The sequence below is a fragment of the Populus nigra genome, chromosome 1 (assembly GCF_951802175.1).
Source record: "Populus nigra chromosome 1, ddPopNigr1.1, whole genome shotgun sequence".
NCBI classification, from domain to species: domain Eukaryota; kingdom Viridiplantae; phylum Streptophyta; class Magnoliopsida; order Malpighiales; family Salicaceae; genus Populus; species Populus nigra.
In genome coordinates, this window is record NC_084852.1 from 8,374,235 (window position 1) to 8,387,061 (window position 12,827).

The window sequence follows — 12,827 nt, forward strand, 5'->3', positions numbered from 1 at the left end:
TGAAAACATTGTAAACTGTATTAATTTTTCTCCATATATTTTTTTTTAATTTTTTCCATAAATTTACAACAACACATAAATATACCACAGGTTCGTAACATCACCCGGGAATAACATATAATAAAAATGCCAAACATGTATTTTCTCATTTGTTTCAAGGAAAAAAAAAGGTTTTCTTTTGCGACACTTGTGCACATGTTACAAGGTGTTATTTAAAAATATTTTCTGTACTTTAAATCTATATAATATTGTGATGTACATGGAAATTTCTATTTTTATCAAAGTGAGGTGCTTGAATTAATTATTTCTATCATATAATACTAATAACTTGAAAAGAGTGGCAGAAAAACAAGACCTCCATCCAACTTAACCTGACATCACATATTAAGGTATGTCTGGGATGTGTGGGAATCTAATACGGTAATAGTTTAAAGTATTTTTTTATTTAAAAATATATTAAAATAAAATTATTTTATTTTTTAAAAATATTTTTGCTCAAAACAATTTAAAAATATAAAAAAATTTATTTTAAATAAAAATAAAAAAATTTTAAATTTTTTTAAAATATAATTTACATTACGTTTCCAAACACACCCTAATTAATTGGCATGAATCTTGGAACATAGAGAAACGCCATCACCTCAACTATTATGATATGGAAATCATGGAAAAAATAATTTTTATTTTTAAAAAAGTAATTTTGATATTAATATATTAAAATAATACAAGAATATAAAAAATAATTATTTTAATTTTAATCAACTTTTATTTAAACTGGAATTCCAAATACGTGATTCATGTATTTTGGGTTGTACTGATATTTCATTAGTTTTTTTTATATATATAAAAAAAAAAATTGGTGATGGAAATGATATCGAAGGAGAAAAGGCTGCGAAACACACAAATGCTATGTGGACGAGAAGCACCCAGTTTGCAACGATAGGATTTGATCTTAAATTCCCACCTCCAAATGCTCATCCACTCCAACACCATGCATATATATATATTTTTTCCTTTTCTCTTCTCCTGTACTCCTGTATCCCTATCCGATATATGTAACCACCGTGCATACATATGGTCGAGTATCAGCCCCACCACTTTTTGTCTCCATGCAGATTCCTACGTATAATTAACCTCCTTGTTTTGCGTTCTGTTTCTTTCTCTAACTATAATCTCTTATATCTGCTTTCTCTGCATGTAGTGCATACTCTTGCTGCTTCTCCAAGGTCTGTTTTCATGTTCTCTCTACCTTTCTTCACTCTTAGTTTCTTATTGCTTGCTAGGATGTAACCACAGTGGTCTTTTATCCTTTACCCTGTTCTCGAGGTTCTGCTTCTGAGCACATAACATGTTATTTTTCTTCTCGTGCTGCTACAAGTTATTACTTCTTATCCTTTTCTTTTAGCTGTTCAAAGTTAGAGGTTTTTGTTTATCTTGCGTCTTTTGAGTGTTTCAAAACTTCAAGACAGAAAAAGGAGCTGCAATTAATGTTTCGTTTTTACAGTGTGCTTGATTAAACAAAGCGTTAAAAGTTTCTTGGTTTATACTTTACACCTTATTATAGTTATAGTTACTTCGGAGATAAATTAAAGATATGCATGTTCTTTTTCTCTTTTATATATATATATATACCATACGTGGAATCCCACTTGAAGTTTGATACACTTTGCTGGTTTCTTTTACCTGGACTTCTACAAGTATTTCTTTTTGGTTCATACTTCATCAACAATTTTACTTTTGTTCCTTTTCTTTTAGTTTATTCAGTTCTTTCGGTGTGTCTGTTCTTTTTGTATTAATTGTAATTTTAGATGCTTTGGTGAAGATTCTTTCAGCATGAGTATAGTGTAATGATAATGCAGTATTAGTTGAGAGTTGTGTTGGGAACCCATCATGTGTTTGTGTTTTTGTCCTTGCACTGAATTCTTTACATGGCCTCTTGTGTTTATTGATTGGTAGTAATTTGTTAATTCTTAAATACAGATTGTTTAAGTGGGAGGATTTAACAGTTGATTTTAAAGATGGAGATAACCAATGTCATGGAGTACGAGGCCATCGCTAAGCAGAAGTTGCCAAAGATGGTCTATGATTATTATGCTTCTGGTGCAGAGGACCAGTGGACTCTAGCAGAAAACAGAAATGCATTCTCAAGAATTTTGTGGGCCTTTGTCTCTTTATCTTTATAGTTTATAGACAAAACGCAGGATGTGGAACTTGATTGTAATTTGCATCTTTAGTAATGTGTTTGTTTTGGTTTGAATTATACATAGGTTTCGACCCCGTATTCTTATTGATGTGAGCAAAATAGACATGGCCACCACTGTCTTGGGATTCAAAATATCAATGCCTATTATGATTGCTCCAACTGCCATGCAGAAAATGGCTCATCCTGAAGGTATGTAGCAGTGTGCTTCGATTTTGGCTTGTTGTTGGTGATGGATCTCTTCTGCTAATGGTTTAATGTGGCCCTTGAATCTGTTGAAGACGGGCGTGGTCCTTATTTTGATAGAATCCTTCTCCTTTAATGCAGGGGAGTACGCAACAGCAAGAGCTGCATCGGCTGCTGGGACGATCATGGTTTGATTTTCACCATCTTCCGTGTTTCATTTAGATATGAGCACTGCAGCGTTCCATAAACTGAATTCTCTACCTTGAGAGGCACTGCTAATGTTTCTTTTTTAAGGATAGATAGCACTAATTCAACTAGTTCATACCAAAATAGAGTATCGAGCAGCTAATGTTATGTGCCTGTTTGTTCATGTTTTATCACATTTCTCCCTGAATTCTGATAATTTGGTGATTGCAAGTAGTTAAAGAATGTTTCAATGTTCATTATGCTGCTTACAATTATGGGATATGTGATTGTTTGAACTGTCTAATGTAAATCACATTACGTGAAACCCTTACCTGAAGTGTATACCCTCAAACATTGAAGTGGTGCTGTGGTGATATTTTTCGAACTTTGAGTGTTTCACAAATCTCTACTGGTTGTTTTCTTCCTTAAAACTGTTCTCTCTCTCTCTGTCTTTTTCAGCTGTTCTTCTGAAGAATGTTTTTGACAAATTTTAAATCATTGACATTCCCATCATAGATGCTTCTTCAACTTCAATCTTAGACGTCTTCGCTGTACTTAATTTTAAAATGTTTTCCTGATTATTTCAGACATTGTCCTCGTGGGCTACATCCAGCGTTGAAGAGGTTGCATCCACTGGACCTGGCATCCGCTTTTTCCAGCTCTATGTAAGCTTGAGATACTATGTTTGACGTCCTTCTATTTGTTGGATCAAAATATCTTGGTTTTCAGGTGTGCTTGCAGATGTCAGTAGTTTGCTTGCCAAATGCTTTTGCTGTTTATTTTCGTAGGTGTACAAGGACAGGAATGTTGTTGCTCAGCTTGTCAGAAGAGCTGAAAGGGCAGGTTTCAAGGCTATTGCTCTTACAGTTGATACCCCAAGGTTGGGCCGCAGGGAGGCTGACATCAAGAACAGGTGCTAACTTAAAATTAACATCGACCTTAACAAACCATTTGCTCAGAGGAGTGGTATATCCTGATTGTGACTTTATATGGTTTCTGCTGATTGGTTTTCTTACAGATTTACTCTGCCACCATTTTTGACATTGAAGAACTTTGAAGGTTTGGACCTTGGAAAAATGGACAAGGTGAGTCCAATTAATTGCTTATGAGGAATAATTATATGATTCTCAGAAGAATAATTGTATAATTGAACATTTTAGATTGATAGCTCTCTTTTACACAACTCACAATTAGCTTTGTTAGCGGTGCAGGCTGCTGACTCTGGACTTGCGTCGTATGTTGCTGGTCAAATTGATCGTACACTGAGCTGGAAGGTATGCTAGATTGGTCTCTATGGTTGAGATTTGAAATGTTCGGAGGCTCCGGGTTAATTTATAAGCCACTACTTGAATCAGGACAAAGCATTTAGATATTTTTCTTTTATTTGTTTTAATTGAATTTGAGACATTTCGTAAAAGAGGTTGGACATTCTTAAGACTCGTAAGATGTTAGAATTCTAAATAAAAACTTTTTTTTCTTGAGTTCTTTGTATTGGAAGTTTAGAAAGATCATTAGGCAATCCAAATTACTATGGTAAGGAATTTAGAATATTTCAAAATCTGTGAGTAATTGTAGACTGCAATACTGATATGGCGTGATTATGTGTTAAGTCTTAGTATAGATGAGTTGCTCCATTGATTTCTTTTGGAATATGTATAATTGTATAGGACGTGGAGTGGCTTCAGACAATCACCAAACTGCCAATTCTAGTGAAGGGTGTACTCACTGCTGAGGATGGTAAGAACAATACAAATAATAGCAATTTTGACAGTCACTTTTATAATTTTTGTGAACGCTTGAACATTTTTTATTTTTTTTACTGGTTTCGCAGCAAGGCTTTCAATTCAAGCTGGAGCAGCAGGGATTATTGTGTCGAATCACGGTGCTCGCCAACTCGATTATGTCCCTTCCACTATTATGGCGCTGGAAGAGGTAATTCAACATGTTTCTACCTGAAACATATGCTAAGTTGATTGAAAAAATGATCACAGTCTAAAAGAGGGATTGTATTTTATCTCTGTATCGATGATGTCAGGTTGTCAAGGCTGCACAAGGACGAGTTCCAGTGTTCTTGGATGGTGGTGTAAGGCGTGGAACTGATGTCTTCAAGGCATTGGCACTCGGAGCCTCTGGCATATTCGTAAGTATCAAACCTTGACATAGCCACAGCTTTCGTTTGGCAATCCTAAGAAAAGGGCTGCATAATTATGATCCACCTAAATGCTAGGAATTAATATAGACCACAGTGCACAGCTATTGTTAATTAAGGGCCTGTTTCTTTTCCAAGTCACTGAACTTGAGGTGGAATTCATTTGACAAGATGAGCCTTTTCTCATTTTTATCATCTATTAAAAGAAACTGAGAATTGAGACCTGTTCGGTGGTGTTCTTGATGACAGATTGGCCGACCAGTGGTCTTTTCACTGGCTGCTGAAGGAGAGACTGGTGTGAGAAAAGTGCTTCAAATGCTGCGTGAGGAGTTTGAACTTACTATGGCGTTAAGTGGTTGCCGTTCCCTCAAGGAAATCACTCGTGCCCACATTGTAGCCGATTGGGACCATCCTCTCAATCGCCTAGCTCCAAGGTTATAGAAACATTCCCTGGATGTTCAGCAGCCCCATGCCTAATAACTTACTCTGGGAAGTTGAGAGCGTGCCTTTTTATTTAAAGATGTCATTACCCTATTGATGGGTCTGCAAATCTTTTGAAAATTTCAAGCTTTTCTTATTGATGATGGACGGTTACAATCTTATGGCTACTGTGCTGCTTCACTGTATATTCTTTGATCAAACAAAAAATATTATATACTATAGTTTTCGCCTTCAAGTGCTGATATTAAATGCATCGTCTTCAAGTCGCTAGGCTCCAACAGTTTGGATGCCAGATTTCCAACATAAAGGAAAGCTAAGGCAGTTAACTCTGCTCCTTCAGATGTTTTTATCTTCTGAAACTTCGATGCGTAAGCATGCATTTGAAACAAGCGTGAGACATTCCCGCTGGGAGCTTCGCTTAATCCTAGCGAAACTCCTTCAGATTTTTAGCTGAATGATTTTTCAAATAGATTAGTTTAATTTATATTAAATTATTTTCATCTTATATTTTATATAGATTAGTTGTATCTGTATGGTTTATATATATATATATATATATAAATAGAAATTATTTGTAATTAGCAACCATATTTAACTACTAGGATAAAATAAATTAAAATATATAAAATAAAAAAACAGTCGGTGTAAAATATTTGTATGTGTGTTTTATTTCTATTATAAAAATTAGCTTTTCATTTTAATATTTTAGTAGTATTAACAACTCTTTTTTAATTTATTATTTGATAAATTTTTTATTTTATTTTATAAAGTATAAATAACATCTTTTTATTTCTCAAGTAAAAAAAAAACCATAACACATGAAAACATATTTACTATTAATTTTTTTCATGTTAGAGATTTACTTGAAATCTTAGCCGACATAAATAATATATTTTTATTTTTTAATTATTTTCATTTTCATTTTACTTTTTATCCAAATTTAATTATCAATTATATCAATCTTCTTTGACAATATTAAAAAACTTAATTATCAATTTTTCTCCCGGAAAATTTATGGATCCGGCACTCCTAGCAGACCCATCACAGATTTCTCTAAGAATGGTAAGACAGTATAAAAAAAACGATTAATTCATAACTATTTTTTTAAAAAAGGAATTCATTATTAAAATAGTAAAAAAAACAAAGAAAAAGGAAAATAAAAGTTAAAAAATATCTGCCATAGTCTAGTCTTGACAGGGTAACAGGTTGGTCCAAGTGAATTGTTTTTTTTTTATTATTATTTTTCTTCAGAACAATTTTACTTTCAAAAATTAATTAATTAATTAATTAATTGGATAATCTAAATTTAACCGGGCCGATACATGCCTTGTTTTAAAGGAAACCAACGTGGTTTAATCTTTGGTTTGGTCAATCCGTCTGGCCGGGCTGGTTTATAACACTGGTTTGAAATGAAACCAATACTATACAGTACAATCTCTAATAGGCCTATTTGATAGAACCCAGCCCACACCGATCATTTCTAGCTCCGCAAACTTCAATTTCAGCTACATCTCTGCAACAGCAAACTCCGTTGAAATTTGGTGGTAAGCTCTCTTTCTCTCTCTGTTGCTCGCTCGCTCGCTCCAATTTGTTCTCGATAAAATCAACTGAATCGATCTTTATCCGATTTTGTAATGATGATTAGAAGTGAAGAGAGAAGGATCAGATGGGGAAAAGAGGTAGGGCATGCGTGGTGGTATTGGGAGATATAGGCCGAAGCCCTCGAATGCAGTATCACGCTCTTTCCCTTGCTCGTCAGGCATCTCTTCAAGTTGACGTTGTTGCTTATGGAGGTACCTCTCCTTTTCATTTCCATTTTCAAATTATTATTATTTTTTTGTGTGTTTTTTTAATAAATTTGATTCAAACTTTCTGCAGGTTCTGAACCCCATATGGCATTGCGGGAGAATCAATCTATCCATATCCACAAAATGGTATTTATCACTCCAAAATGTTTCCTTCTCTTGCTTGAATATCTCTATCGCATCATAATACTTTTGATTTTAATGTTTTTTTGCAGAAACAGTGGCCAACAATTCCGCAGGGGTTGCCGAAGATGTTTAAGCCATTCATGCTTTTACTTAAGCCGTTATTTCAGTTTCTTATGCTTCTTTGGTATTTGTGTGTCAAAATACCGCCACCCGATGTGTTCCTTGTGCAGGTCAGAACATGCCAGTACCATAATTCTTAGGACTTTCTTGTCTGCAGTGTAATGAGTTGTTTAAGAAAAAAAAAAAAACCTTTTGAATGCTGCCCATAAGACACATAGAAATTGTGGTATGAAAGTGCAATTTGCTGGAGAAAAGGTGAACTTTTGTCTAGGTTATGGAAAAAGTGGACGAGAGAAGGGGCAGGCTGTGTGTTAGTGGAATTGGTGGAGAGTCCTAGATGATAACCATCTCTCAGATAGGCCTCCGTGTGTCCTAACTTTTATTTGTCAAATTGTGTGATTAAATGCATATTGGAAACTCAGGCACTTAGCCCAGTCAAGTAGAGACTACAGAACAGTTATTGAGCCCATGCTTTGTTGCTGAGAACATGATAGAATTGCCTCATTTAAGTGACCATTATTAATTATTCAACCTGCAATCTTTTTTTGGTGGTAATACATTTATCCTGTAAAATATATATAGCATTCTGTTGTTCTGGGCATTATAGCTGATATATGTATGTGTGCATGCTTATATTGTCTATGGATCTTTTTATTGGATTCCTCACAGATTAAGCCAAGACTTGTCTCATTATTGTTTTTGGCTTCTGCAGAATCCTCCGTCTGTTCCAACCCTGGTAGCTGTAAAATGGGCAAGCTGGTTGAGAAATGCCAAGTTTATTGTCGATTGGCATAATTTTGGTTATACTTTGCTAGCATTATCGCTCGGAAGAAATAGTCGATTTGTGACAGTATATCGTTGGTACTATTGATTGTCCTTTGCCCTGTGAATGATCAGTTTTGTTCGTTCTGTGACAGATGTCTTGGTTTTTCTTACCTGCTTAGGTTTGAGAGGCATTATGGGAAGATGGCTCATGGTTCCCTATGTGTAACAAGGGCTATGGAACATGAATTGACTCAAAACTGGGGAATTAAGTAAGATGGTCAGCTCAACATGCTCAGATTTTCTACATTCTGATTTGGACTATTTTATTATCATATCTTTATGGGTTTATTACTCATCTTTTGTACATTAAACTGACAGAGCTGCAGTTCTATATGATCAGCCACCTGAGTTTTTTCATCCTGCCTCACTCGAGGAGAAACATAAGGTGAACCCATGTTTCATGCTAGGTTCTTCAGTCAGAAGACACTGAATTGTAAATTTATCATGGATCATTGTAGTTATTCTGCAGGTTAGGTAAACACATCAGTGAGTCCCAAGGTGTTCATGATTGTGCCAGCCATGGTAATGTCATTGACAAAATAAATTTGTGATCTTATCTTTGTTGAGGTTCAGTTAGATCCAGATTTATTTGCTTAAGTTATACATTTTTTGCAGGAGCTGTGGGAATGGGTAGCCCTAATCTAAATGAGACTTTATTTACAACCATGGTTGCTGATGATATTTTCTTAAAGCCAAATAGGCCTGCTCTTGTTGTAAGCAGTACAAGCTGGTGAGTTGTTCTGTTTTATTTTTCATGCTCACGCTGATGAGCCATGTATGTGCCCCAATTGCTGAGTAATCTCAGATTATGGTGCCATTGACATATTCGGTGGTTCTTACAGTTTTCCTTCTCACTCAAACTGTATAATATTATTTCACTTACAGGTTGTCTTAAGTTTGTTATGTGAACATGGCTACTGTATTGCATCATTGTTAAATGATTTTTTCCCTTATATTTTGTTTGGATTGGCTGGAGGGATGAAAGGAAGTGGTTTAATTTCCTTCATTTGAGTGTTGAAATGATGGAAGTGAAAGGAGAAGAAAAGAAGTATCCTCCAAGTAGAGAGCACGGAAAACACAGAACTCTGTTCAAATTCCTTTAAATATACCCTATCATCAGTTCTATAATAACAAATCACTAATGAGAAATTCTTTATCCTATTAATCTAATTAGAAGCCCTGATATATGTCTTTTTTTTTTCCATACCAAACTCAGGGTTTTCTATGTTTCCCTATATTTCACGATCCTAACCTTAAATCTCAACCATGCAGAGTAATAATTCTAGTTTACTCCACCTGATTAACTAGTTGACCTTGCATAGTGGAACACTCTCAAGTAATGCTGTGTTGCCTTTATGATAATTCAATTGAAAGTAAACTTACCAGAGCATATTAAAATGAGAGAATGGTTTGCAGGACAGCAGATGAAGATTTTGGCATTCTTCTTGAGGCAGCAGTTATGTATGATAGACGAGTTGCTGCTATTCTAAATGAAGATGATTCTACTGTGGAAGTTCTTTGGAATGAAATGTCAGCTGGAAAGCAATGTTTGTACCCTAGGTTGTTATTCATCATTACAGGTGATATTTTTGTTTGCTTCATTTTCTTATCAACATTTCTTTTGCTTCCCAAATGAATGTTTTTGCATCTTTGGCATGCAACAACTTCTAACCTGTGATCTCACTCCTTCGATGAATGAAGGTAAAGGGCCAGAAAAAGAAAAATATGAAGAAAAAATAAGACGGTTACATCTTAAGCGTGTTGCATTTCGTACCATGTGGTTGTCAGCTGAGGATTATCCATTGCTTCTAGGTAGTAAACCATCTCACTGGTTTTTGTTATAATTTCTTCAAGCGAGTGAAGTAATCCCATCTCTCTCTGACATTCACAGGTTCGGCAGACCTTGGAGTGTGCTTGCATACTTCATCATCAGGATTGGACCTTCCCATGAAGGTATAAACCCAATGTTGAAATATGCATGAAAACTGTTTTGCTTTTTTCTTGACTGATATAAACACTTCCTCATTACACAAAAGTTATGTTATTACTCTCCATAAAAATCTCTGGCACAGGTCGTGGACATGTTTGGTTGTGGACTACCTGTTTGCGCTGTCGCCTACTCTTGGTAAAGCCTTACTGTTTTTTTTTTTTCAGCATGTGATTTAAGGTTCTAGTTGCATTATTCACTTATTTGCCATGTTTTCTTTGGCACTCTTGATTGGAAGCATCAAGGAGCTCGTGAAAGTTGAGAAAAATGGTCTCCTCTTCTCATCATCTTCAGAATTAGCTGATGAACTTTTGGTAAATTTTAATTACTTTGTTAAGATAATATTTTTCATGAATAACTATAAGCGAGAAAAAATTTAAGCAACTTGCCCGAAACTGATGGTATGTGGTATAAAGGCACTGACACTTGAAACAAAGTTATAGATGGAAAGATAGTGGAGCTACAGTTACGGATTTTATTTTTATTTTTCATTTTGGTTAGTATCATGGCAAAAATGATGTTGCGGTGAATGTGTGCAGATGCTTTTTAAGGGTTTTCCAGAAGAATGTGATGCACTGAAGCTGCTAAGAAATGGCGTACTAGAAATGGGTTCTTCAAGGTGGGCTACCGAGTGGGAAGAGCATGCTAAGCCATTAATATCAGAGGCAAGCTTACTTTTCTCAGTACAGTTATCTATATCAGCATTATAGCAGTAATTTCATTAAGTTTCCTCAAAGTCTCAATCTCATTTCCTCTGACATGCTATGAAAATTTTCATATTGATGTCAATACTCTACCTGCCTAATAAAAACATGTACTTATATAAAGCTGCTTTAGGGATTGGTTTTTCCTTTGGTTCAGTGGGGGACTGATTAAGTCTTCATCTGCTTTGGACTACTGCTACTAACTGAATGCTATTCTTCTCCTTACCTCTTCCTTTAATGTGCTTTCTTTAATTTTGTGTTTCATGTAATTTATAGGATTTGCATTTGTAAGCTTGCAGGTTATTTCTCAGAACCTGGGGTAAAATTTGCAGTTTCAGTTTGAATCTTCTTTGAAGATTTAAACCAGGCAAGCACAGCAAAACCCTCTTAATGGCTTCTTTAGGATTGGTTTAGGCAAAACGTCAAAATGATGGCATCCAGCTGAGATTGTTTGTTCGTTGAAACCTTGTTTTTGCATTTGACAGCTCTACAGTATCTCTGATTACCTGAATTATGCGACATTTTTGTTCTCAGAAGTATATACATTCGCATATAGCAGTAGGCGTGCGTGTGCAATGCAAATTGTCTTTCGAGTCTATAGCAACTCCAGTTGGATGAGCTATATCCGCTTCTAGTTGTTGCAAAAGAAACTTGTGTGCTTGGAAGAAGCATTGATTTTCATACGTGTGAAGAGCACAAAAACCACGTCGTTATGATAAAGAGTTTGGTATCAAGGGGCTGACCCAACAGTAACTTGAGCTTTTTTGTTACATTTGACTTTTCTTGCGGATCCTCATAGAGAATCACATTCCCGTAGTGGGAGAATGCCAAAAAAAAATTTAATTTTTGACTTAAAATGCTTTCATTTCTAATTTTAAGTGGACTAACATAACCTTAATTCTACTACTGATACCAAATTTGCTTCGGGCAACTAAGATGGTTAATATGATATACATGCTATGTAATTACTGAACATATGAGCGGTTTTTAAAGACAGAAGGTGAACAAGGATTTAGAGTGAAGAAAGAGCAATGATTTATGAGATGGGTTTTTATATAAAATATTTCACATAAAAATATTTTCTTGATTTTTATGTGTTTGTTTCTCATAAAAATCTCAGAAAAAACCTAATTAATGTATAATATCTTATGGATAATTTTAAAATTTAATTCATTTATTAAAAAATATTAGCAGCTCATAAAAGTTTTTGTAAAATATATTATTCTATTTTTATTATTATATAATTATTTTAACCATCATTTCCATTACAATCTTGCTATCATTACCAATAACTTTATTGTCATTGTCTTTTATGATCATCTTTAGAACGATCACTAGCACTATCATCTTATTCGTTGTCAATACACCATTACCATCTCCTTTCTCATTTTTATTATTAAATTGTTGTTACCTATTTTTATCCCATAAAAAAATCAAGAAAAAAATAAAATAAAAAATATAAGAGGATATACATGAAGAAAACCTAGAAAATTGCTCAAGTTGGAGGCAAATGATTAAAATGACAAGTGGAAAAGTTGAACGATTAGAATGTACAAGATTAGTAAAATTGACGATCCAATTCTGATTGAAAAAAAGGCCCCATTGGTGAGAGTATTTTATTTAGGGTCAAGAAATACAAGTTTAGATGAGTAAGGAATCAATGAGAATTTTAGAAGACTTAATTAATTTTATTGAGAACTTAATTGCAAGGAAAATTAGTTTGTTGGAGTCAAATTGGGTGTTAATCGGAAGAAATGAAGTTTAGGGACTGAAATTGAATTTTGAAAAGTTTAATTAGTCAAATCAGGGGCTTAATTGTGAAAAAATTAAAGTTTGATAGCCAATTATGGGTTTAATTGAAGAAATTCAAAACTAAGGACTAAATCGTAAAAGACATAAGATTTCAGAGGCTGAATTGACTAAACAAGGGCTAAATTGTAGAAAATTAAAAGTTTGATAGTCAATTAAGGGTTTAAGTGCACAAATTGGAAACTAAGGGTCAAGATGAAAATAATGCTAAACATTGAGGTTGGTGATTAAGTTTGACATAGGTGAAATTACATGAAATTAAGAGTTTGGGAGACAATTACGAGTGCAA

At 34.4% G+C, this 12,827-nt stretch overlaps 2 protein-coding genes across 4 annotated transcripts; both read left to right on the forward strand.

The window, feature by feature from the left end:
* Window positions 1–1,065: 1,065 nt before the first annotated feature.
* Window positions 1,066–5,397, forward strand: LOC133675952 (glycolate oxidase). Its single transcript, XM_062097523.1, has 12 exons — window positions 1,066–1,226; window positions 1,981–2,155; window positions 2,268–2,392; window positions 2,528–2,574; window positions 3,160–3,237; window positions 3,361–3,485; window positions 3,591–3,657; window positions 3,784–3,846; window positions 4,240–4,309; window positions 4,404–4,504; window positions 4,608–4,712; window positions 4,971–5,397. The coding sequence occupies exons 2-12, from the start codon at window positions 2,019–2,021 to the stop codon at window positions 5,160–5,162; spliced, it is 1,110 nt and encodes a 369-aa protein (XP_061953507.1). The 5' UTR covers window positions 1,066–1,226; window positions 1,981–2,018; the 3' UTR covers window positions 5,163–5,397.
* A 1,159-nt stretch (window positions 5,398–6,556) lies between these two features.
* Window positions 6,557–11,499, forward strand: LOC133689285 (UDP-glycosyltransferase TURAN). Of its 3 annotated transcripts, XM_062109110.1 has the most exons (16): window positions 6,558–6,706; window positions 6,808–6,955; window positions 7,041–7,096; window positions 7,183–7,323; window positions 7,926–8,074; window positions 8,158–8,247; window positions 8,357–8,423; window positions 8,497–8,560; window positions 8,654–8,768; window positions 9,455–9,618; window positions 9,740–9,850; window positions 9,930–9,991; window positions 10,111–10,163; window positions 10,264–10,339; window positions 10,565–10,690; window positions 11,029–11,499. In XM_062109110.1, the coding sequence occupies exons 2-16, from the start codon at window positions 6,829–6,831 to the stop codon at window positions 11,050–11,052; spliced, it is 1,425 nt and encodes a 474-aa protein (XP_061965094.1). In that variant the 5' UTR covers window positions 6,558–6,706; window positions 6,808–6,828; the 3' UTR covers window positions 11,053–11,499. The 3 variants fall into 3 exon arrangements, with proteins under 3 accessions (XP_061965078.1, XP_061965094.1, XP_061965087.1); XM_062109094.1 differs by lacking the exon at window positions 11,029–11,499 and having other exon boundaries at window positions 6,557–6,706; window positions 10,565–10,987; XM_062109103.1 differs by lacking the exon at window positions 11,029–11,499 and having other exon boundaries at window positions 6,609–6,706; window positions 6,811–6,955; window positions 10,565–10,987.
* The last annotated feature ends 1,328 nt before the right edge of the window (window positions 11,500–12,827 follow it).